The sequence below is a fragment of the Thermobia domestica genome, chromosome 2, assembly GCF_964235325.1.
Source record: "Thermobia domestica chromosome 2, izTheDome1.hap1.1, whole genome shotgun sequence".
Classification (NCBI taxonomy): Eukaryota; Metazoa; Arthropoda; class Insecta; order Zygentoma; family Lepismatidae; genus Thermobia; species Thermobia domestica.
This window is the reverse complement of record NC_137455.1, coordinates 9,298,222-9,325,742: the sequence shown is the minus strand read 5'-3', so window position 1 is coordinate 9,325,742 and position 27,521 is coordinate 9,298,222. Positions and strand designations below refer to the sequence as shown.

At 37.2% G+C, this 27,521-nt stretch overlaps 1 protein-coding gene across 1 annotated transcript in view; it reads right to left on the bottom strand.

The window, feature by feature from the left end:
• Window positions 1–13,025: 13,025 nt before the first annotated feature.
• IFT52 (intraflagellar transport 52) overlaps window positions 13,026–27,521 on the bottom strand; it is a 38,181-nt gene continuing 23,685 nt past the window's right edge. Inside the window, exons 6-8 of the mRNA XM_081738380.1 lie at window positions 18,818–19,060; window positions 16,613–16,867; window positions 13,026–13,597 (exon numbers count right to left, since the gene is read on the bottom strand). Coding sequence (XP_081594506.1) covers window positions 13,529–13,597; window positions 16,613–16,867; window positions 18,818–19,060 — 567 coding nt within the window. The 3' untranslated portion in view covers window positions 13,026–13,528. The remainder of the gene's footprint in view (window positions 13,598–16,612; window positions 16,868–18,817; window positions 19,061–27,521) is intronic.

The following is a 27,521-nucleotide window of genomic DNA, read 5'->3' as shown; positions in this document are numbered from 1 at the left end:
CGTTCATTGGGGAGAAGGGTGGCCATTCTTAAATATTTAAATATATTATTCTTAAAATTTGTGTTCTCTTAGTGTTAGTTTCTTTCACTAGACCTGGAAATTGCAAAATCAATACCTGGAAAACCTGGAAAGTTCAGGGAAATTGAGTTCAATATTTTTGTATGAACTCGGATTATGTTAGTACACTATTGTAATGCTCATTTGTTAAAATTCTGCTACCAATGGCAGATTTTTCTTTGTTGTTCCCCGATACACACGGAAAGTGTGACACGCTCTTTTTTTATATATATATATATATAAAAATACGCACAAATCACTTCATAAATAACATTGAAATATTACTTTCCCAAAACTGGAGATAACGTCATTCAAACTCAACCTGTTGCATAGCGTTACAATTCCTTGTGTCCTTTCACCTCTGGTGCATGGGGTCCGTAGTTCGTTCCCAGCTCGCGCCAAGTGAGCTTTGTGTTAGACACGCCGTGTGAATGTTTTTTTTTTTTTTTGTTTCCTTCCACTTCCTTCATTCCAGCTTTTCTCATTATCGCCGTCTCCTTTATCCTAGTCGGCATAATCGTGGGACGTAAAGATTTCATTTCATTTTTTCCTTATATCCTGTTTCTATTCTTAAGCTTGCCAAGTTCTGTCCAAAAGACAAAAGTACGATATCGTAATTCGTTTCGTACCCATTATTTTGAACTTCGAGAGGTGAAGTAATTTTATGTCAGAAGTATCATCTTACGAAAGAAATTACAAATATGCAGTGTAACCCACACATTTCTGAATTCTGCAAAAAATGAATTGTGATTACACTCGCTTTGGTTATAATAGTTACGAATAAATAATTTCCACATGCAAATAACTGTCTGCAATAATTAAAATCGCCACATTTTGTACGCACAAGTTAAGCAAGGCGCGAATTGACTGTGAATATTATGTTATGCCTTACATGTTCAAGGCGATCGTGAAGTGAAAAGTGAAGATTAACGATCTTTCTGGTGTTTTGTGATTCTGTTCGTTCAAGTGACTTACTATTGTTTAACATATAATCGTTATTTCAATTTCTTACAACAAGCTGTACAAGTGCTTCATAATTCAGTGTCATTCGTAAATAGATTTTCATCTACGCTTCCAAGTAAGGTCATTGTCTTCTTCTGCGAGTCACAGGATGAGAGGATACACAATAAGTAGCGTAGCAGTTCATGAAGTTACTGAAGAAAGTAGCAGACACTTCTGAAAAAGTCACAGGATGAGAGGATACACAATAAGTCTAGCGTAGCAGTTCATGAAGTTACTGAAGAAAGTAGCAGAAACTTCTGAAAAAGTCACAGGATGAGAGGATACACAATAAGTCTAGCGTAGCAGTTACTGAAGAAAGTAGCAGAAACTTCTGAAAAAGTCACAGGATGAGAGAATACACAATAAGTCTAGCGTAGCAGTTACTGAAGAAAGTAGCAGAAACTTTTGAAAAGTCACAGGATGAGAGGATACACAATAAGTCTAGCATAGCAGTTCATGAAGTTACGGAAGAATGTAGCAGAAACTTCTGAAAAAGTCACAGGATGAGAGGATACACAATAAGTCTAGCGTAGCAGTTCATTAACTTACTGAAGAATGTAGCAGAAACTTCTGAAAAAGTCGCAGGATGAGAGGATATACAATAAGTCTACCGTAGCAGTTCATTAAGTTACTGAAGAATGTAGCAGAAACTTCTGAAAAAGTCACAGGATGAGAGGATACACAATAAGTCTAGCGTAGCAGTTCATTAAGTTACTGAAGAATGTAACAGAAACTTCTGAAAAAGTCACAGGATGAGAGGATACATAATAAGTCTAGCGTAGCAGTTCATGAAGTTACTGAAGAAAGTAGCAGAAACTTCTGAAAAAGTCACAGGATGAGAGGATACACAATAAGTCTAGCGTAGCAGTTACTGAAGAAAGTAGCAGAAACTTCTGAAAAAGTCACAGGATGAGAGAATACACAAGTCTAGCGTAGCAGTTACTGAAGAAAGTAGCAGAAACTTTTGAAAAGTCACAGGATGAGAGGGTACACAATAAGTCTAGCGTAGCAGTTACTAAAGAAAGTAGCAGAAACTTGAAAAGTCACAGGATGAGAGGATACACAATAATTCTAGCGTAGCAGTTCATGAAGTTACGGAAGAAAGTAGCAGACTTCTGAAAAAGTCACAGGATAAGAGGATACACAATAAGTCTAGCGTAGCAGTTCATTAAGTTACTGAAGAATGTAACAGAAACTTCTGAAAAAGTCACAGGATGAGAAGATACACAATAAGTCTAGCGTAGCAGTTCATTAAGTTACTGAAGAATGTAACAGAAACTTCTGAAAAAGTCACAGGATGAGAGGATACACAATAAGTCTAGCGTAGCAGTTACTGAAGAAAGTAGCAGAAACTTTTGAAAAGTCACAGGATGAGAGGATACACAATAAGTCTATCGTAGCAGTTCATGAAGTTACGGAAGAAAGTAGCAGATACTTCTGAAATTTTTCAACAAAATTGAATATCTTTGTTAGTAATCCCAATGCTATATTAACATATGAGATAACCGATTTATCCAACAGCACGTAAGCAACGATCATCCATGTGGGGTAGTTAACACGTAGTCTAAAAATTCCTTCCAAAAATAAAAATTCTTTTAATATTGTAAATTTAATTTTTACTTTCCTTGATGATATGCTATTATTTCCTTTACGCTTGTCCAGGTCTGGGTAGATTAAGTGAGATTCAGTCCTTTTTATTTTAGTCTGACTATTTTTGTGCGATTACAGGTGTTTTCTAAAATGAGAATTCGCAAAGAACATTTGAAGTACTTTTGAGTTATCTCCAAAGTAATGTTCTAAACTTTAACGTCTGATGGTAAATTTTGAAAAAAAAAAAAAAAAAGCGCAGTTCAACGTTTTGTATTATTTTTTCACTTTAGATAACCTTTTATATACGATCACCACGCTACTAAGCAGCTGAGATATTGCAATATTACACCCTCCATTGCAAAAGAAACCGAACTTTTGAAAACAAATAGTACCACTAGTGCCATCTGTTGTAATATTTTACCGGTAGATGGCGTAGTCCCTCATTGACAACTGGTATAAATGTCATGACATTTGGATGCACGGCAACAAAGTTATTGCGTTTCAACTGTCAGTGTGTTGTGTACATCGGTCGGAAAATGAGTTTCAAACAACGAGCTGCAATTGAGTTTTGTGTTAAACTGGGTAAAACTTTTAGTGAAACGCACCAAATGCTACAAAATGCATATGGTGATGAGTGTCTATCCCGTACGCAAGTTTACGAGTGGTTCAGGCGATTCAAATCGGGTAGAGAGACGTTGGATGATGACGAAAGATCAGGCCGTCCCAGAACCGGATTATCGGAAGAAAACATCGAAAAAGCGTGAATTCATCAAACATAACAAAAAATCGTCGGTGAAAGTTATTGAAATGGAATTAGGCATTCCTCAAACAACCGCATACCGCATTTTGATCGAAGTTTTGGGCCTTAAGAAGGTTAATTCGCGGTTTGTACCACACAAACTCACCGAAGACCAAAACGTTGATCGAATTGCGCATTGCAAAGACATCGTTAAAAGTGCTCGGCAGGATCGATACTTCTTGAAATCGATTGTAACTGGTGACGAGACGTGGTGTTTTGAATATGAGCCCGAAACAAAGCGGCAAAGTGGTGAATGGAGAGCGCCGGATGAAGGAACACCCAAAAAAAAGTCGCTTGGTGAAGTCAAAAGTTAAGGTGATGCTGATTTGTTTTTACGATTCAAAAGGAATTATCCACAAAGAATTTGTTCAGCCCGGCCAGACAGTCACTGGAGAGTTTTACTTGGGCGTCATGAAGCGTTTGCTGGCAAGAATTCGTCGTATTCGGCCCGAATATCGCGAAATCGGCAGTTAAAATCTTTTGGACGATAATGCACCATCACATCGTTCGCGACTTGTAACTGAATTTTTGGTCAAAAATCACATTATTCGGTTGCATCATCCGCCCTATTCACCAGATCTCGCTCCGTGCGATTTCTATCTGTTCCCGAAACTGCATTTGGCGATGAAAGGAAAGTGGCACGCATCGATTGATGCCATTGAGAAGGCGACGACCGCCGTCCTAAAGACCATTCCAATAAAGGACATGGAGAAGTCGTTTGACAACTTGTTGGAGCGTGCAAATATGTGTATCGATGCAGAAGGGGAATACATTGATTAATAAAAATGATTTGTTCCAAAACATACATTGCTTTTTTGTTTTTTAAAACGTTCGGTTTCTTTTGGAATGGAGGGTGTACAGTTACAATATTAAAACTAAAAATGCTAGAGCGTCCTATTATCAGGGATACCAAATTTTGAAGAGAATATCTGACTAACACATTTGTTTGCTATATGTGAACAAGTGTAAATAAATTTTCCTCTTTTAAATGCCATTTTTTACATAACGTTAAATATACAGGGTGTTTCGAAAAGAATCATCCGAATTAAAATGTAAATAGTGTTGGCAGTATAGAACATACGAGACTTCAGATTAATTTTGGGTGCTCAATATGACTCCCTTGGGATTCACAGCATACATCCATACGGTAGTCAAATTCATCCAAAGTGTTTGTGATCATTTCTGATTACACGACCCTATTATGCGTTCTCGTAGTTTGACTACTGTTGTTGGAAGGGGAGGCACATAAACTTGAATTTTTATGTATTCGCACTTCACGATGCGTGGAACGCAAAATTATTTATGCTGTCTAGTCACCATTCCGACAAACACTGAAGTGACCGGTGAAGGAAGCGCACTACTGCAACCTACCGGCAGCCACGTGAAACTTGGGAATTGCTTCTTTCCGACAATTCATTGTTCAAAATGAATAAAAAGCTGCATAATTACGATTGTTTGAAATCAGATGATTCTTTTTGAAACACACTGTATTTTAAATAACATTACTTTCCTTTATAGCCATACAATGATGTTATTGCTGAGCACATTGAGAGAATTACAATGTTAGCAGACCTTTCGGCTATTGCGCACTTCTTGGCGGTCGCAAGAGTCGAGATGGGACCATTTATTTTAATTTTTTACGAATCTTTAGAGAACTCGGATGATTTCGTTGTGAAGGAAGTCCGTCTGGACGCTTATTTTATACGTTAAAAAATGTCCGAGTAAAAACAGGACATGTAGTAACACTGCTTACCATTCAGTTAAGCATGCTGTTTCAACGAAGAGAACCTCTTGTCTTCACCGCTGGGTGAATACTAAACTATGCAAGTGGAAACGTGACCACAAAATCAGATGTTCTGTAATTACCGAAGTTCGGTCAAGATGGCTGGATTAAGCAGAAAGCATGGGCGTCTTTTGCAGATAAAAATTGAGGGGAATGACTAGATATCACTAAATTTACGTCAAAATCCTGAGTCAAATGAGAATCTACTTGTGCTAGAGGAATCGAGTTTCTACCTCTTCCAGCACAATTAATCATAATGTATTTTTGCTTCACTGTTAAGTCACCTGCTACATACTCTCCTTCAGAAGTGTCTACACAGTATACACTATGATCCTTAGGGAACTTCGTCTTAATATAGGAGTTATATTAATTCCATACAATAATTTTATATTTCTTTACCATCCTAGTTTCCTTAACACCTTTTGCGTTCTTTCACATTATTCTCTTTCATCCCTATTATTCCTAATGCCTCATAGTTTATCGTGTCAATCAGAAATTTGCTATTCTCGTCTACGTACAAATCGGAGAATTGAAGCACAGTATCTTTTGCCGTCTTTTTGTAATGTCCATGTTCCTGCTTCGTACAACGCATTCAAGTTCCCTTTGTATATCTTAATTCAGTAACTCATATCCTCTCTTCATTATCACCACAATCATCATCAGATATCATAATTTCTCATATATTTTATTATTATTTTTATTTTTCGTTGACATTTGGTAGCTTTGTTTTAGAGGTATGAAATATACCTCTTATTACTAATGGCTCTGTAGTACAAGTGTTGAAAATTAGCAACCTATTCTTTTTTTTTTTTTTTCTCAAACTTATACAATTGACTCGACCTCAATAATCCCAACCAACATTACTTGCAACTTTTTCATTTATATTTTAAAACTCAAATTATTTTCACTGTTTATCTTTTACCTTCCTCTCTTCTTTGCCTTCCATTATGCCACGGCACTCGGACACAATGTAATATTTCTACTTAACATTTGTGTGTGTTCATCCTATTTCTTTACTCCCTCCATTTAAGTACTTTCAGCCTTAATTTATTTCCTTTTTTACATAAAACTTTAGGGAGACGCGTTTACTCTGCTCCCCACCGCCAGACACGCCCATGGCAGAAAGCAAACATCTGTAAGAAATTTTACCTTTTAAGCGTCCTGCATTTTCAAGTGCTTGCTGAATTTTCGATGAACCACGTTGTCTATCTTTTTCTTTATCTATTAGTTATTGTTGAATTCGGAATTGGTAAGTATTGGATTGATAGTTTTCTGGCTCATTACAGCTAAAGTTACTCATTTCAGAAGGCTTCACTATACAAACACATAAAAAAGACATGGAGGTTATTTCAGTGAAGAATTGTCGAACCGTACCGTCAATCATTATGAAATAGAATTCATGGTGGACAGTGAACAGTGTGCTGTTGTCTGTGACTGAAATTGAACGGAGGTCTTCATATCACTTTTTACGCTTTTGTCTTCGTCCAAAATTTTGCTAGGCGTAGAGGAAAGCTCAACGGACGAGGGGGAAGGATAAACCCAACTTCGAAAGGTTTCTTCAGCAGGTGCTAGCTGGAGTGGTACGACTCAAATCAGAAATATTGGAGTTATGGAAGAAGTTCTTTGATTTCAGGAGTCATCACAACCCTATTTCCATGACAAAAGTCAAATAAGTGTTTTGTGGTAGGTTATAAGTATAAGCGAATGTAGAAAATCTTACATCCAACAGACTTTGAAGTGAAATAGGAACCTCACATATAGAAAGTGGAGGATAACAATCTTGTTTAGCTTCTTGGAACCTATGGTAGGTGGGAAGAACGGAGCACTGTTTCTCCTTCAGCGCTGTATATACATGCTCGTACTGATTTTTGGTCAACCCGACATAAAAATTCAGTGCTCTTTAGTCAACGCTTTGAAACATGTCTACATTCTTTGTCGTTTGGATCGTCTGACAAATAAATGGAATCAATGATATATATTTTCTGAAGACTCGCAAAGTGGTCCCAAGTGCATATTACAGATCGGCAAGTGTATACGTTTCAAATGAAAATGAAATCTTGGAAGTTTAACGTCCCCCGATTATGTTCTTTAGGCTAAGGGAGACGGATGATTAAGGCAAGTGAATGATGATGGAAGAATTGGTGGAATGAGAATTATTTCTCTTCTCTTATAAAATGAAATCTTTCAGTTTAACGTCCAACGATTATTCCCTTTAGGCTAAGGGAGACGGATGATTAAGGCAAGTGAATGATGATGGAAGAATTGGTGGAATGAGAATTATTTTTCTTCTCTTATAAAATGAAATCTTTCAGTTTAACGTCCAACGATTATTCCCTTTAGGCTAAGGGAGACGGATGATTAAGGCAAGTGAATGATGATGGAAGAATTGGTGGAATGAGAATTATTTTTCTTCTCTTATAAAATGAAATCTTTCAGTTTAACGTCCAACGATTATTCCCTTTAGGCTAAGGGAGACGGATGATTAAAGCAAGTGAATGATGATGGAAGAATTGGTGGAATGAGAATTATTTTTCTTCTCTTATAAAATGAAATCTTTCAGTTTAACGTCCAACGATTATTCCCTTTAGGCTAAGGGAGACGGATGATTAAGGCAAGTGAATGATGATGGAAGAATTGGTGGAATGAGAATTATTTTTCTTCTCTTATAAAATGAAATCTTTCAGTTTAACGTCCAACGATTATTCCCTTTAGGCTAAGGGAGACGGATGATTAAGGCAAGTGAATGATGATGGAAGAATTGGTGGAATGAGAATTATTTCTCTTCTCTTATAAAATGAAATCTTTCAGTTTAACGTCCAACGATTATTCCCTTTAGGCTAAGGGAGACGGATGATTAAGGCAAGTGAATGATGATGGAAGAATTGGTGGAATGAGAATTATTTTTCTTCTCTTATAAAATGAAATCTTTCAGTTTAACGTCCAACGATTATTCCCTTTAGGCTAAGGGAGACGGATGATTAAGGCAAGTGAATGATGATGGAAGAATTGGTGGAATGAGAATTATTTTTCTTCTCTTATAAAATGAAATCTTTCAGTTTAACGTCCAACGATTATTCCCTTTAGGCTAAGGGAGACGGATGATTAAAGCAAGTGAATGATGATGGAAGAATTGGTGGAATGAGAATTATTTTTCTTCTCTTATAAAATGAAATCTTTCAGTTTAACGTCCAACGATTATTCCCTTTAGGCTAAGGGAGACGGATGATTAAGGCAAGTGAATGATGATGGAAGAATTGGTGGAATGAGAATTATTTTTCTTCTCTTATAAAATGAAATCTTTCAGTTTAACGTCCAACGATTATTCCCTTTAGGCTAAGGGAGACGGATGATTAAAGCAAGTGAATGATGATGGAAGAATTGGTGGAATGAGAATTATTTTTCTTCTCTTATAAAATGAAATCTTTCAGTTTAACGTCCAACGATTATTCCCTTTAGGCTAAGGGAGACGGATGATTAAGGCAAGTGAATGATGATGGAAGAATTGGTGGAATGAGAATTATTTTTCTTCTCTTATAAAATGAAATCTTTCAGTTTAACGTCCAACGATTATTCCCTTTAGGCTAAGGGAGACGGATGATTAAGGCAAGTGAATGATGATGGAAGAATTGGTGGAATGAGAATTATTTTTCTTCTCTTATAAAATGAAATCTTTCAGTTTAACGTCCAACGATTATTCCCTTTAGGCTAAGGGAGACGGATGATTAAGGCAAGTGAATGATGATGGAAGAATTGGTGGAATGAGAATTATTTTTCTTCTCTTATAAAATGAAATTTTTCAGTTTAACGTCCAACGATTATTCCCTTTAGGCTAAGGGAGACGGATGATTAAGGCAAGTGAATGATGATGGAAGAATTGGTGGAATGAGAATTATTTTTCTTCTCTTATAAAATGAAATCTTTCAGTTTAACGTCCAACGATTATGCCCTTTAGTCTAAGGGAGAGGGATGATTAAGGCAAGTGAATGATGATGGAAGAATTGGTGGAATGAGAATTATTTCTCTTCTCTTATAAAATGAAATCTTTCAGTTTAACGTCCAACGATTACGTCCTTTAGGCTAAGGGAGACGGATGATTAAGGCAAGTGAATGATGATGAAAGAATTGGTGGAATGAGAATTATTTCTCTTCTCTTATAAAATGAAATCTTTCAGTTTAACGTCCAACGATTATTCCCTTTAGGCTAAGGGAGACGGATGATTAAGGCAAGTGAATGATGATGGAAGAATTGGTGGAATGAGAATTATTTTTCTTCTCTTATAAAATGAAATCTTTCAGTTTGACGTCCAACGATTATTCCCTTTAGGCTAAGGGAGACGGATGATTAAGGCAAGTGAATGATGATGGAGGAATTGGTGGAATGAGAATTATTTCTCTTCTCTTATAAAATGAAATCTTTCAGTTTAACGTCCAACGATTATTCCCTTTAGGCTAAGGGAGACGGATGATTAAGGGAAGTGAATGATGATGGAAGAATTGGTGGAATGAGAATTATTTCTCTTCTCTTATAAAATGAAATCTTTCAGTTTAACGTCCAACGATTATGTCCTTTAGGCTAAGGGAGACGGATGATTAAGGCAAGTGACTTGGTGGAATAAGAATGTGGCAGCAAACGGGGACATCCCGAGAAAATCCACGGACACGATTGTCCATCACAAACTTACCTGGGTAGGGATCGAACTAGGACCCTACACTTTACCACTGAGTCACCGTTTTTGTCTGAAAAGTTAGATTTCAAGACGAAGCAGGGCCAGCTCTAGGCACTTTGTCGCCCTGTGAAATATGATCATTTGCTACCCTTTCGTCACACCTTAATCACAATTAATACATTACCCCATCATAATTGTAGTAGTGTTATTAATAATAGCATGAGTTGAAGCGTTAGTAAGAGCGCACAAAATGTAATGTATGTTTGTCAGGAATTAAATTTGAACTACAGAAAATATATACATTTCATTCTCGTCAATTTTTAGGCTTTTTAAACTTCCGTGAAGGGTGACTATCGGGTCAACAATGCAATTAAAAATGTAGTTACTCAGGTCCATAAACTCACTTGCTTTGTCGCGTTGTGTTGTTAGGATATTAAACTCTCCACCGGTTTCATAAACAAATGGGACGTCAACATTATGAATTAATATGCAAATAGATGGATCAGATTAATACTATCAACATCATGATGTCACGTTCCATTTCGAATTATTTACTTCAAGAAATATGCTTTTCATGTATATATATAGTTTGATTCGCTTCTTGCTTAGCTGAAACTAACCGCACTCCCTTTGATTTCGCGGAGGGGGAGTCAGAACTTGTTTCTGGATTTAATATTGAATATAGAGCAGGAGGGTTTGCTCTTATTTTTATGGCTGAATATGCTAGTATTTTGTTTATAAGAACTTTATTTAGTATCTTGTTTCTGGGGCATGATATTTTTTCTATTTTGTTTTTTTGTAAGGTAGTATTTATTTCTTTTGGATTTATTTGAGTACGAGGAACGCTACCTCGATTTCGGTATGATAAATTAATATATCTTGCTTGAAAGTGCTTTTTGCCTTTATCTCTTAATTATCTTTTATTTTTAGGAGGGATAAAGCTTCTCTTTATTTCTCTTTTAATTTAAGTGTATTAAATTGAGAATAAGTTCTTAGAGCTTTGCTCTGTTGTATGTTTTCAAAACATGTGCTTATTCTCAGCCAAAGAACTAAGTCTTGTTTAGTAAGAAATCTCATAAGGAGGAGAGGTAAGGTACAAATAGGAAATAAGCGAAATAAATAACTGTGAGAATTTGGCCTGTTAAAATGTAAGGATCTTCTACTGGGCGGGCCCCAATTCAAGTTAAAAGGATTACTGTGCTAACTATAATTCAGAATAATCTTATTTTGTATACTGCATGACGCCCCTGTCACATGCGCGTGTTGCACATACGGTAGGCCGGCCTTGGATGGAAATATGTGTTAAACTGTATGTCTTATATAGTACGTAATAGAACGTAACGAAGATTTACTTCAATTATCTTCAACTTCATTCAGCATCATACTTATAACAGCCAAAGAATTGGCTTTCTCTAAATATTTCGAGTAATTCCTCGGCCATTCATCCTTAGTAGTCTGACAAGATTATTATATTTTGTGACGTAGAGGAAACACGTTGCATTTTTGTTGTTTCAACTTAAATGGGATTACGTAACCAATTAAATATTAATAATGAACAATTCTGACGAGTAACCGTAATTAGATATGAAAACAAAGAGAAAGGTAACCTAACACATAAAGGCTAATCAGGTTCAACTGTTTATGTACTCATGTCCTGACATTAAAAATTTTTGTAATTCCACAGGAAATTCATATGTATTATGCTTTTTTTTTTTTTTTTTAATATTTTTCACTGAAAATTTGACCATGACGATATAGATATTAGCATTAAAATCCTTGTCATAACCTTCTTGATTGTTGGTACATTATTAAAGTAGAAACTATTCGGTGATTTTCAACTTAAGAGATAAAAAATAATCACATGGAGTCAGATCTGATGAATAGGCAGGGAGGGACAACCCCCACACATTTCGGATTAAAAAGTCTTTTACAATCAAAGCCTTGTGACTTTAGGGCATTGTCATGGAGAAGACGCCAGTTACACTACCCTGACTTCACGCTTGTTATTCTTCGCATCAAATATTTCAGTAACTCAAGATAAAATGAGCAGTAACAATCTGTTCTGTAGGCAAAAATTCCTTGTGCGCAATATATACAAAATTTTGGAAATTGATTGATTCATAGGAGTTGGTCTTTCGAGCACCGAAGCTACGTGAGATAGGGCCTACTGCGGTTTGTAGTCGAAGCATGCACTCCCACCACGAGCACAGACAGCACGTACTTTAGCCACTTGACCATGGAGGATCACAAGATTTTGCATGAAATATAATGAAAACAAATGACGGCATGCAGCTTAAGCTCTGTCTTCTACTTGTTTGTGGTTATTTGATTAATATTTTTATAGTCATTGGCAATTGTTACTAATATGGTGAAGCCCTGAAAGCTGACGCAGGCATATTCAATTCTATCTTTATCATTAAAATTTTCTTACTCCTCTTCATGCTTATCATCATCATTATAAACATTCTGCGATTAGTGGCAGGTCATTTGCCGCAAACTGACACGTTTTCATCCACCACGGTCCTCACCTGTTTTTCGTTCTTTCATTCATCAATTTCAACCTTTCTCGACTCCTCTTTTTCCTTCCATCGTACATTCCATTACGTCTATCCGAGTAGAATTCTTTTCCTCTTCTTAATTCTTTTCTCCCCTGCTACTTTAACACCTCCTGATTCGTTTTCCACTTGATCCAACTAATTTTCTTCACTCTTCTCCACGCCCACATTTGGAAAGTATTTTACGTAGTGTCCATGTTCTTCCGGATAAATTACAATACTTTACACGAAACATTTGGTGAGTCTTTTTCTTAAATCTTTATTCAAAGTCCACAGATCAAGGTTATCTTCTTCCTCAAGGGCTCAAAACGGATGATCCCTTTGGTATATGCGGTTCAGGGTTTGATTCTTGGTGTGAGAGAATTGAAGATTGAAAGCATTATAGTAGTTCAGATTCCAAGTCCACGCCTCATATAGTCTCCGTGCTGAAAAGGGACAAACTTAAACACATAAATTATTATCTAACACCAATACTTTAACGCCAAAGGATTGTTCTTTGTTTGATCGGAAATGCTTGAAAGGAAAGGAAGGTAGGAATCACCTGAACTTTTCAAGAAATTCAAACAAAGTAGTTGAACAAACAATGGACTTTAATGTCAATAAAATTACCGCACAAACTATATTATTTCAATAAATAAAAAAATAAAAATGAGATCTTGGACAACGTCTCATGACTACAAGACATTATACAGAATAGACTGGTAATAAGGACGGAACAAGCAACGCCTTAAAATAAGATTTGTTAATTTTAAGAGACTATGGTTCGAGAAGATAAACCCTAATGATGGTAAATTAGTACATTGCTAATTATGTTCAAAAGTTTCACACATCAAGATAGTTAACACAGAGTGTAATGTTGAAATAAAATGATATTTTTATGTATTACTGTGATGAACATTTACCACTTAGATCTTAAGATGACCATCCCCATTTCAAAATAATTAAAAAAAAATATTAATTTCATTTGCTATTCCTCGAGGGGCTTTGAGGATATAAATGTTGCCAGTCTATTCTAAACGTCTATCGTCACAATATAGAGATGAACTTAATACGCGGATGCCACTGAGAAATGATTTCACTGTTGGTCACCTGAATGGTCCACTGACTGGGATATGGAGAGATCTGCTTCATCTGTGTCATGGCCCTGGAAAAGAAAAACGGTATTTGGATTATAGCTGTATCAATGTGTTTTCATTTTACCTACATATGTTTGTGTATACTTAGTTACTATACATGTATTCACTTATTTTAACATACAAAGCAATAAGGTACACAAAAATATTCTCTGAAAATGAGAACAAATCAAAAATCAACCACCATATAATTTGCGAAATTCATTCAATCTTCGTCGTTGTCTTTGTTGATTGGAATAATTTCAACTTTACAGCCTGTTTTAAATAAATTAGTGACGAAAGAGAAGAAAATCGTAAACTTTGGCAAATAAATGTTCGAAGTTTTGACCTTAAGAGTCCTAAAATGGTCAAAAAACTATTTAAAAAAAAAAAAATTGTTGCCATCACTTTCAGACACGAAAAAAATATATGTTGTACTTAAGGGTATACAATATTTTGAACAAAAATCAGCTATGTCCCCCCCCCCCCGCTCCAAATTTTTTTCTACGATTTTCTGAAATTTTCAACGCGCAAAACGCATCGATTTTTTTTTTTTTTTTTTTTTTTTGGAAAAAATGTTCACATTTACACCAACGTAGTATCTACAATTTGTGAAGCTTTTAAATTATTTGGACCACACCCACCAGAATTTAAAAAAATAAATTTTGAGCATGTATGATACAATAATTCGGTAAGGGGTGGCTGTATGGGATTAGAACTTTTTTTGGGGTGCTTTTAGGTGAAAACTAACATTTTGAGTCAATAACGACCCAATTTAGATCAAGGGTTGATTTCACTATCTTACTAGGAAAGGTACTTTCTTTACTTCACCTGCAACGTACCACCCTCTCTCTTATTAATTATGATTCAAAACATTAACAATCTGTAATTTTAATGTTACTATCTATTTATTATATCTAAATTTCTCTACATTTTATACCTAATTGATTACTTTAGTTAAAGAAATATTTTAATACAAATACTGATCTCAATATAATCAATTGCCAAACGAACCCAGGTGAACGGCTGGCGTTCCCTTCGCAATTGAGCAGTTACGGCTTTAAACAAAGTATTCGGCCATTCTAACAGGTTTTTCCTCAGTCCCACCAGACAAATATTCGGATGGAATCTTTATGCTTCATTGTTAACTGTTATGGTACGGAATAGCTCCACACTTACATTCCGAATTCTGTTGATACATTTAAAAAAAATAATAATAAATGTTAAAAAGAATAGCGATTGAAATGCCAGGTTTTTTGGAAATAGATGAGCCTCAAACTACTGCACAATATTTGCTGAGTTTTACAAATGAAGGAAACAACTTGCTCCATTAAAAATTTCAGATCCTGGCGGCTGAAATCTTGATAAATTTAACATGTTATGATAATCTGGTATTGTATGAGTGAATGATTGATATATTGTTTCTTTACATAAGTAGCCCAACCGCGTAATGCCGGAGACGAGCAAATTGTGTTTAATTCTGGCTGACGCTGGTGTGACAACCGATACTCAGGTGATAACCGTGTGGGTTCTGTTACTATCTGTTTTACACGACTATCTCCATTATCACTCATACATTACGCAGGTTTTCAGGAATTGTCAGCACGTCATTGTGAGTTAAGAAAAGTTCTTTGAAGACTTTTTGCAGTTAGTTTGCGATTCCTCTCGTGAATTTGTTGATGTCTGATAAAACTCAGTTTGAGCTATGTGGTGTTGTGAACAAACAAAACATGCGATATTGGAATCATCAAAATTCACAACAGTTGCATCAGAAAAACACTCCATGTGGCACTGTAGCTTTCAGGATATTAGGACTATATTTCTTCGAGGACCAGCATGGCGGTAACCTCAGATCGATACGTGCACATGCTAGAGAACTTTGTGTTTTCACGTTTTTGGGAGTTAAATGTTGATCTCGTCAGGATCTAAAAGCAGCAAGATCGAGCTAGTTCACACAAGACTCGCTGGTACATGGCTACGTTGTGTTATGTTTTCGGAAGTCGTGTGTTCTCCCAATCTGGAAACACTAACTGATCATGCAGCTCACTAAATCTATTTCTATCTCATCTAAATCTATCTCACGTGTGTGATTATTTTCTTTGGTGGTATCTGAAAAGGAAGGTATTCTCAACACCGTATCAGACAAAACAACATTAAAACGAAGATTTCAGGAAGAAGTGTATGCAATTCTGGGAGATATGCTTGTACGTGTGATGGAAACCCTCAATCACAGAGTCCACGGTTTATTATAATCACGATGGACAATATCTACGGGACATGATTTATCAAAAGTGACCATACTGACGGTTGTAACCACTGGTATAAAATAGCAAACCTTTCTCATATATTTTTCACTAACAATACAAAGTTTGTATGAGTAGTGAGTTATTTATTACAAGTTTCAAATGGCGGTTGAACGCTGCCTAACCCTGTATAAAACTATACAGACAAAGGAGATTCCTGGTTTGAATAAATCGAGATTAATATATTAAATGAAAGAAGGACACAACCGATTTAAACTCATTTTTATACACCAAATTCTCTGTAGGTGTGAATTCAATAACTTACAAAGAGTGAAAAAGTTATCTGACTGGACCCGGAATCTCCGGCATACCGTCCCGATGCGTTAACCATTACGTCACCCAGTCCGTTTCCCAGAGCATGTGGTCTGAGTGGAGAGCACCGACTGCAGGAATGAGAGTATTTGGCTGCTCTGGGAAGCGAACTGGGTGGCGTAGTGCTTCACGCATCGAGATTGTATGCCGGCGATTCCGGGTTTGAATCCCCGTCCAGTCAAATCTGTTTTTGTAAGAAATCGAGGTTGAGTTGATTCCATTTGTCATTCGTTTATGCTTTCGTCTCATTTCCTAATTACCAAATTGTGTATAAAGCACATTAAAATAGAAACAATCAACTTTGTAACAAAGATAAATCATGTCAGCTTTTACTTAATGTAACGATACTTGACATTTATCAACATGAACAATTTTTTGCTACGGCATTACTTTGTGGGATTCAGTTTGATATTGCTATTGACAATAATTTACCTGATTAAGTTTTTTGAATTCCGCTATGTGTAAAGATATGTATTCCAGGATATGCTTTGCGTCTCTTGCTGTCTGAGGTAGTTTCCTTGTAATCCCAAGGATGTCTGCGCATTCACGAATGTAGTACTCAGCGTCCTCGTCGGTGCATTTGTTCGTCAACTGGGCAAGGCGAGACTTTTCAGAGCTAAACGCTTCGTCTAAATCAAACAACTCCAGCGGGGGATTCGGAAGTTCTCGGAACGAAGGAGGGAAAACCTGGAATAAATCAAATTCATCTTTTAATTATCAATAATTACATCAACAACTCTTCCTATTATCTTAATACTCAGTATCTTACTTTTTTCTTACAGAAACTTCTGAAAATAATTAGAAAGAAATGTAAGCAAAAGACTAATACTCACTGCAAAAAAACAAAGTATTCTTCTAGGTAGCGCTTTCGGGAGATCTTGTTTCCATCTTCAGCCTAGGAACAATTCAAACAGAATTTAAAACACACGGAAGAAATATGCATACGTAAAAAAAAGGTTACAAGGACTTAAAATACGTGACGCACAAATCTTCTTGTCAAAATTGAACACATGACAATGGTCACTCTCTCGTCACCGTTTATTGTTGTTCACTGCTTTTTTTCTTACCTTCCAGACAGCGGAAATATGTAGTAAAAAGACTGTTCCAAATCACATTTATGCCTCCATTATCTAAATTGAGTATAAGCTTCTCTTTATGAATGTAATAGACTTCTTTAATTTTTCGTTCAGTTATTGTTTCTGCTTTTTCTATCAAACATGAATTAGCAATTCTATGGTTAAAATCCTCTTTGAATTGTTTCTAGGCTGAAGATGGGAACAGGGATTTCCGAAAGCGCTACTTAGAACAATACTTTGTTTTTTGCGGTGTAGAAAAGGGAATTTAAAAAATACACGAAACATTCAGTGAAAAAAAAAAATCTGGTAACTTTGAAAATTAAGTTTAATGAAATCATTAGTTTAACGTCCCACGATTACATGCTGAACATTAAAGGAGAAGAATAATAACTAGAAATAAATGACACGAAGGAATTAGTGGAACCAGAAAGTGTGAGGTAACAAGAAAGCTCCTAGAAAACTCTCAGACTCGATGCTGTCTACCCAAGTTCACATAATCTGGTATGGAAGTAGTGACACTCAGTAAGTTTATAGAGGTAAGTACTTACCTTGTAAGAAAAAATCAAATACTTGTTTACCTGATTCAGGGTTGCCTATAGGTGATTTTATAGGGCGAAAGTTGCACCCTGAAATTATTTGGGGACATAATTTCTAATTGAAAATTCTACAATCAAACTAAGGAGTGGTAAATGTGGGGGCAGAATGTTAAAGAGGGGAACAATGGTAATTATGGGGGCAGAATGGTATATTTTGAGGTAGAATGGTAAATCTTGGGGGAAAGAATGGTAATGGGGAACAACGGCATTTATGGGGGCAGAATGGTATATTTTGAGGTAGAATGGTAAATTTTGGGAGAAACAGCAGTAATTATGGGGGCAAAAATATTTTGAGCACGATGGTAAACTTTGGGGGAAAGAATGGTAATGGGAGAACAATGGTAATTATGGGGGAAAGAATGGTATATTTTGTGGGAAAGAATAGTAATTATGGGAGTCAGAATGATTTTTGAGATAGAATGGTAAATTTTAGGTGGAAAGAATGTTAATTATGGGGGTCAGAATGGTATATTTTGAAGTAAAATGGTAAATTTTGCGAGGGAAGAATAGTAAGATTGATGGACTGCGCCTACATCATCGGGCAATGGGCACCCCTGACTTGATCGCTCTGAAAATAATTTTGAAGAATTAGTTTTTATGCTTAAATTTACAGGGACACGATCAATTTTGAGTGTCTGCAATAATCCTGAATTCTTCACGAAACCTCCAACACCTGATCGGACGGCAATTCTTCACTCTACGAATATTTCTAATTTACCTGCTTCAACCTGCAGAGTATTTGCACAGCGAACAGAAGACCAGGTTTTGATCTACGTCACTACAGTAAACGTAATTTTTTGTGTTTCTCCAATAAACTTTTCGGAGTCATACCATACCCTTTTCAACGCTTAAACCATACACACTACTCCAAAATATAAAACCATACTTACAAAATATGTATTACTTAAGTTAAAATTCTAAAATAATAATATTAAAATATTACAGTATCCTTGAAAGAGACTTACGGCTGCCTGAAGTAGTGGTAAAGGCGTTTCGAATTGTGGAGTTATTAACCGGAGTTGCTCATGTTTCACATTCAATTGTTCATAGGCTTTGATCGCAGCAGGCACCACATCTGTATTGATGGAAAACAGCTTCTGGTCGAAGAGTTTCGTGTAGTCAGTCGGGATTTCTTCTGATTCTTGTAAACAAACTCGTAACTTTTCGGACAGTTTAGCAGTGTCAGGTATCATATTGTAGTCCGAGATCTGGTACCAAACAAAAATAAAATATTCTTGTGAACACAATAAAATTCAACACACATTAACAGTTACAAAAAGATTCTTATGCTTTACGAAACGAAATATTAAGAACAGAATAAAAGAACAAATATCTCTAAAATTGAAGTGTAACCTAAGCATGTTTGAGGACATAACTCACATTAAGTTTATTATTATTATATTACTGAATTTTCAACTACTGTGGTCTTCATGAGGATGTAAACTTCTTCCAGGGAAGTGCACATCCTTCAGATATTCATAGTTCCTCCTCAGGTAACAATTCCAATTTCATTTATATAGTATAGTTTACGTAAAATGGGATATGTTACATTTAACGTAACTTACGTTAAATCTTTGCACAAGTCTCTAATTATTACAATATCTGAATATATATAGGGTGTATCAAAAAGGACTTTACAACTTTAAAAACCCATATTGATTTATTCAATTATTTAACAGACATGGTTTTGATGTCATTTTGTAGCAAAATACATCAAGTTTTGACTCACGTAGTACACTAGTTCAGAAACAAGCCACCGCAAGCGCTAGTGGCAGTTGCAGCAAAGATGGCTGCCTTTACTGGTCCCAAGCGTGTTAGCTGTGTGTTTTGGTTTAAAGAATCCAAGTCTGCGACAACTGTGCACCGTAATTTTCGTACAAAGTATGGTAAAGATCCTCAAAGTAGGCCTACTATTTATCAGTGGAATAAGTGTTTTATTGAAACTAGATGCTCGGTAAGACATAACAAATCTTTAGGTCGTCCCCGTACGTCTGAAGACGTTGTAGAGCAAGTGAGACTTCAGATGGGATTTGTACCTCATCACCAATGGAAGCAACATTGAACCTCTTTAGGTATAATGTAAAAAGATCCTCCCAGTAGGCCTACTATTTATCAGTGGAATAAGTGTTTGATTGAAACTGGATGTTCAGTAAGACACAACAAATCTTTAGGTCGTCCCCGTACGTCTGAAGACGTTGTAGAGCAAGTGAGACTTCAGATGGGATTTGTACCTCATCACCAATGGAAGCAACATTGAACCTCTTTAGGTATAATGTAAAAAGATCCTCCCAGTAGGCCTACTATTTATCAGTGGAATAAGTGTTTGATTGAAACTGGATGTTCAGTAAGACACAACAAATCTTTAGGTCGTCCCCGTACGTCTGAAGACGTTGTAGAGCAAGTGAGACTTCAGATGGGATTTGTACCTCATCACCAATGGAAGCAACATTGAACCTCTTTAGGTATAATGTAAAAAGATCCTCCAAGTAGGCCTACTATTTATCAGTGGAATAAGTGTTTGATTGAAACTGGATGTTCAGTAAGACACAACAAATCTTTAGGTCGTCCCCGTACGTCTGAAGACGTTGTAGAGCAAGTGAGACTTCAGATGGGATTTGTACCTCATCACCAATGGAAGCAACATTGAACCTCTTTAGGTATAATGTAAAAAGATCCTCCCAGTAGGCCTACTATTTATCAGTGGAATAAGTGTTTGATTGAAACTGGATGTTCAGTAAGACACAACAAATCTTTAGGTCGTCCCCGTACGTCTGAAGACGTTGTAGAGCAAGTGAGACTTCAGATGGGATTTGTACCTCATCACCAATGGAAGCAACATTGAACCTCTTTAGGTATAATGTAAAAAGATCCTCCCAGTAGGCCTACTATTTATCAGTGGAATAAGTGTTTGATTGAAACTGGATGTTCAGTAAGACACAACAAATCTTTAGGTCGTCCCCGTACGTCTGAAGACGTTGTAGAGCAAGTGAGACTTCAGATGGGATTTGTACCTCATCACCAATGGAAGCAACATTGAACCTCTTTAGGTATAAGGTAAAAAGATCCTCCCAGTAGGCCTACTATTTATCAGTGGCAAAGTGTTTTATTGAAACTGGATGTTCAGTAAGACATAACAAATCTTTAGGTCGTCCCCGTACGTCTGAAGACGTTGTAGAGCAAGTGAGACTTCAGATGGGATTTGTACCTCATCACCAATGAAAGCAACATTGAACCTCTTTAGGTATAATGTAAAAAGATCCTCCCAGTAGGCCTACTATTTATCAGTGGCAAAGTGTTTTATTGAAACTGGATGTTCAGTAAGACATAACAAATCTTTAGGTCGTCCCCGTACGTCTGAAGACGTTGTAGAGCAAGTGAGACTTCAGATGGGATTTGTACCTCATCACCAATGGAAGCAACATTGAACCTCTTTAGGTATAATGTAAAAAGATCCTCCCAGTAGGCCTACTATTTATCAGTGGAATAAGTGTTTGATTGAAACTGGATGTTCAGTAAGACACAACAAATCTTTAGGTCGTCCCCGTACGTCTGAAGACGTTGTAGAGCAAGTGAGACTTCAGATGGGATTTGTACCTCATCACCAATGGAAGCAACATTGAACCTCTTTAGGTATAATGTAAAAAGATCCTCCCAGTAGGCCTACTATTTATCAGTGGCAAAGTGTTTTATTGAAACTGGATGTTCAGTAAGACATAACAAATCTTTAGGTCGTCCCCGTACGTCTGAAGACGTTGTAGAGCAAGTGAGACTTCAGATGGGATTTGTACCTCATCACCAATGGAAGCAACATTGAACCTCTTTAGGTATAATGTAAAAAGATCCTCCCAGTAGGCCTACTATTTATCAGTGGAATAAGTGTTTGATTGAAACTGGATGTTCAGTAAGACACAACAAATCTTTAGGTCGTCCCCGTACGTCTGAAGACGTTGTAGAGCAAGTGAGACTTCAGATGGGATTTGTACCTCATCACCAATGGAAGCAACATTGAACCTCTTTAGGTATAATGTAAAAAGATCCTCCCAGTAGGCCTACTATTTATCAGTGGAATAAGTGTTTGATTGAAACTGGATGTTCAGTAAGACACAACAAATCTTTAGGTCGTCCCCGTACGTCTGAAGACGTAGAGCAAGTGAGACTTCAGATGGGATTTGTACCTCATCACCAATGGAAGCAACATTGAACCTCTTTAGGTATAATGTAAAAAGATCCTCCCAGTAGGCCTACTATTTATCAGTGGAATAAGTGTTTGATTGAAACTGGATGTTCAGTAAGACACAACAAATCTTTAGGTCGTCCCCGTACGTCTGAAGACGTTGTAGAGCAAGTGAGACTTCAGATGGGATTTGTACCTCATCACCAATGGAAGCAACATTGAACCTCTTTAGGTATAATGTAAAAAGATCCTCCCAGTAGGCCTACTATTTATCAGTGGAATAAGTGTTTGATTGAAACTGGATGTTCAGTAAGACACAACAAATCTTTAGGTCGTCCCCGTACGTCTGAAGACGTTGTAGAGCAAGTGAGACTTCAGATGGGATTTGTACCTCATCACCAATGGAAGCAACATTGAACCTCTTTAGGTATAATGTAAAAAGATCCTCCCAGTAGGCCTACTATTTATCAGTGGAATAAGTGTTTGATTGAAACTGGATGTTCAGTAAGACACAACAAATCTTTAGGTCGTCCCCGTACGTCTGAAGACGTTGTAGAGCAAGTGAGACTTCAGATGGGATTTGTACCTCATCACCAATGGAAGCAACATTGAACCTCTTTAGGTATAATGTAAAAAGATCCTCCCAGTAGGCCTACTATTTATCAGTGGAATAAGTGTTTGATTGAAACTGGATGTTCAGTAAGACACAACAAATCTTTAGGTCGTCCCCGTACGTCTGAAGACGTTGTAGAGCAAGTGAGACTTCAGATGGGATTTGTACCTCATCACCAATGGAAGCAACATTGAACCTCTTTAGGTATAATGTAAAAAGATCCTCCCAGTAGGCCTACTATTTATCAGTGGAATAAGTGTTTGATTGAAACTGGATGTTCAGTAAGACACAACAAATCTTTAGGTCGTCCCCGTACGTCTGAAGACGTTGTAGAGCAAGTGAGACTTCAGATGGGATTTGTACCTCATCACCAATGGAAGCAACATTGAACCTCTTTAGGTATAATGTAAAAAGATCCTCCCAGTAGGCCTACTATTTATCAGTGGAATAAGTGTTTGATTGAAACTGGATGTTCAGTAAGACACAACAAATCTTTAGGTCGTCCCCGTACGTCTGAAGACGTTGTAGAGCAAGTGAGACTTCAGATGGGATTTGTACCTCATCACCAATGGAAGCAACATTGAACCTCTTTAGGTATAATGTAAAAAGATCCTCCCAGTAGGCCTACTATTTATCAGTGGAATAAGTGTTTGATTGAAACTGGATGTTCAGTAAGACACAACAAATCTTTAGGTCGTCCCCGTACGTCTGAAGACGTTGTAGAGCAAGTGAGACTTCAGATGGGATTTGTACCTCATCACCAATGGAAGCAACATTGAACCTCTTTAGGTATAAGGTAAAAAGATCCTCCCAGTAGGCCTACTATTTATCAGTGGCAAAGTGTTTTATTGAAACTGGATGTTCAGTAAGACATAACAAATCTTTAGGTCGTCCCCGTACGTCTGAAGACGTTGTAGAGCAAGTGAGACTTCAGATGGGATTTGTACCTCATCACCAATGAAAGCAACATTGAACCTCTTTAGGTATAATGTAAAAAGATCCTCCCAGTAGGCCTACTATTTATCAGTGGCAAAGTGTTTTATTGAAACTGGATGTTCAGTAAGACATAACAAATCTTTAGGTCGTCCCCGTACGTCTGAAGACGTTGTAGAGCAAGTGAGACTTCAGATGGGATTTGTACCTCATCACCAATGGAAGCAACATTGAACCTCTTTAGGTATAATGTAAAAAGATCCTCCCAGTAGGCCTACTATTTATCAGTGGAATAAGTGTTTGATTGAAACTGGATGTTCAGTAAGACACAACAAATCTTTAGGTCGTCCCCGTACGTCTGAAGACGTTGTAGAGCAAGTGAGACTTCAGATGGGATTTGTACCTCATCACCAATGGAAGCAACATTGAACCTCTTTAGGTATAATGTAAAAAGATCCTCCCAGTAGGCCTACTATTTATCAGTGGCAAAGTGTTTTATTGAAACTGGATGTTCAGTAAGACATAACAAATCTTTAGGTCGTCCCCGTACGTCTGAAGACGTTGTAGAGCAAGTGAGACTTCAGATGGGATTTGTACCTCATCACCAATGGAAGCAACATTGAACCTCTTTAGGTATAATGTAAAAAGATCCTCCCAGTAGGCCTACTATTTATCAGTGGAATAAGTGTTTGATTGAAACTGGATGTTCAGTAAGACACAACAAATCTTTAGGTCGTCCCCGTACGTCTGAAGACGTTGTAGAGCAAGTGAGACTTCAGATGGGATTTGTACCTCATCACCAATGGAAGCAACATTGAACCTCTTTAGGTATAATGTAAAAAGATCCTCCCAGTAGGCCTACTATTTATCAGTGGAATAAGTGTTTGATTGAAACTGGATGTTCAGTAAGACACAACAAATCTTTAGGTCGTCCCCGTACGTCTGAAGACGTAGAGCAAGTGAGACTTCAGATGGGATTTGTACCTCATCACCAATGGAAGCAACATTGAACCTCTTTAGGTATAATGTAAAAAGATCCTCCCAGTAGGCCTACTATTTATCAGTGGAATAAGTGTTTGATTGAAACTGGATGTTCAGTAAGACACAACAAATCTTTAGGTCGTCCCCGTACGTCTGAAGACGTTGTAGAGCAAGTGAGACTTCAGATGGGATTTGTACCTCATCACCAATGGAAGCAACATTGAACCTCTTTAGGTATAATGTAAAAAGATCCTCCCAGTAGGCCTACTATTTATCAGTGGAATAAGTGTTTGATTGAAACTGGATGTTCAGTAAGACACAACAAATCTTTAGGTCGTCCCCGTACGTCTGAAGACGTTGTAGAGCAAGTGAGACTTCAGATGGGATTTGTACCTCATCACCAATGGAAGCAACATTGAACCTCTTTAGGTATAATGTAAAAAGATCCTCCCAGTAGGCCTACTATTTATCAGTGGAATAAGTGTTTGATTGAAACTGGATGTTCAGTAAGACACAACAAATCTTTAGGTCGTCCCCGTACGTCTGAAGACGTTGTAGAGCAAGTGAGACTTCAGATGGGATTTGTACCTCATCACCAATGGAAGCAACATTGAACCTCTTTAGGTATAATGTAAAAAGATCCTCCCAGTAGGCCTACTATTTATCAGTGGAATAAGTGTTTGATTGAAACTGGATGTTCAGTAAGACACAACAAATCTTTAGGTCGTCCCCGTACGTCTGAAGACGTTGTAGAGCAAGTGAGACTTCAGATGGGATTTGTACCTCATCACCAATGGAAGCAACATTGAACCTCTTTAGGTATAATGTAAAAAGATCCTCCCAGTAGGCCTACTATTTATCAGTGGAATAAGTGTTTGATTGAAACTGGATGTTCAGTAAGACACAACAAATCTTTAGGTCGTCCCCGTACGTCTGAAGACGTTGTAGAGCAAGTGAGACTTCAGATGGGATTTGTACCTCATCACCAATGGAAGCAACATTCAACCTCTTTAGGTATAATGTAAAAAGATCCTCCCAGTAGGCCTACTATTTATCAGTGGAATAAGTGTTTTATTGAAACTGGATGTTCAGTAAGACACAACAAATCTTTAGGTCGTCCCCGTACGTCTGAAGACGTTGTAGAGCAAGTGAGACTTCAGATGGGATTTGTACCTCATCACCAATGGAAGCAACATTGAACCTCTTTAGGTATAATGTAAAAAGATCCTCCCAGTAGGCCTACTATTTATCAGTGGAATAAGTGTTTTATTGAAACTAGATGATCAGTAAGACACGACAAATCTTCAGATCATCCCCGTATTTCTGAAGACGTTGTAGAGCAAGTGAGACTTCAGATGGGATTTGTACCTCATCACCAATGGAAGCAACATTGAACCTCTTTAGGTATAATGTAAAAAGATCCTCCCAGTAGGCCTACTATTTATCAGTGGAATAAGTGTTTGATTGAAACTGGATGTTCAGTAAGACACAACAAATCTTTAGGTCGTCCCCGTACGTCTGAAGACGTTGTAGAGCAAGTGAGACTTCAGATGGGATTTGTACCTCATCACCAATGGAAGCAACATTGAACCTCTTTAGGTATAATGTAAAAAGATCCTCCCAGTAGGCCTACTATTTATCAGTGGAATAAGTGTTTGATTGAAACTGGATGTTCAGTAAGACACAACAAATCTTTAGGTCGTCCCCGTACGTCTGAAGACGTTGTAGAGCAAGTGAGACTTCAGATGGGATTTGTACCTCATCACCAATGGAAGCAACATTGAACCTCTTTAGGTATAATGTAAAAAGATCCTCCCAGTAGGCCTACTATTTATCAGTGGCAAAGTGTTTTATTGAAACTGGATGTTCAGTAAGACATAACAAATCTTTAGGTCGTCCCCGTACGTCTGAAGACGTTGTAGAGCAAGTGAGACTTCAGATGGGATTTGTACCTCATCACCAATGGAAGCAACATTGAACCTCTTTAGGTATAATGTAAAAAGATCCTCCCAGTAGGCCTACTATTTATCAGTGGAATAAGTGTTTGATTGAAACTGGATGTTCAGTAAGACACAACAAATCTTTAGGTCGTCCCCGTACGTCTGAAGACGTTGTAGAGCAAGTGAGACTTCAGATGGGATTTGTACCTCATCACCAATGGAAGCAACATTGAACCTCTTTAGGTATAATGTAAAAAGATCCTCCCAGTAGGCCTACTATTTATCAGTGGAATAAGTGTTTGATTGAAACTGGATGTTCAGTAAGACACAACAAATCTTTAGGTCGTCCCCGTACGTCTGAAGACGTTGTAGAGCAAGTGAGACTTCAGATGGGATTTGTACCTCATCGCCAATGGAAGCAACATTGAACCTCTTTAGGTATAATGTAAAAAGATCCTCCCAGTAGGCCTACTATTTATCAGTGGCAAAGTGTTTTATTGAAACTGGATGTTCAGTAGGACACAACAAATCTTTAGATCGTCCCCGTACGTCTGAAGACGTTGTAGAGCAAGTGAGACTTCAGATGGGATTTGTACCTCATCACCAATGGAAGCAACATTGAACCTCTTTAGGTATAATGTAAAAAGATCCTCCCAGTAGGCCTACTATTTATCAGTGGCAAAGTGTTTTATTGAAACTGGATGTTCAGTAAGACATAACAAATCTTTAGGTCGTCCCCGTACGTCTGAAGACGTTGTAGAGCAAGTGAGACTTCAGATGGGATTTGTACCTCATCACCAATGGAAGCAACATTGAACCTCTTTAGGTATAAGGTAAAAAGATCCTCCCAGTAGGCCTACTATTTATCAGTGGCAAAGTGTTTTATTGAAACTGGATGTTCAGTAAGACATAACAAATCTTTAGGTCGTCCCCGTACGTCTGAAGACGTTGTAGAGCAAGTGAGACTTGAGATGGGATTTGTACCTCATCACCAATGGAAGCAACATTGAACCTCTTTAGGTATAATG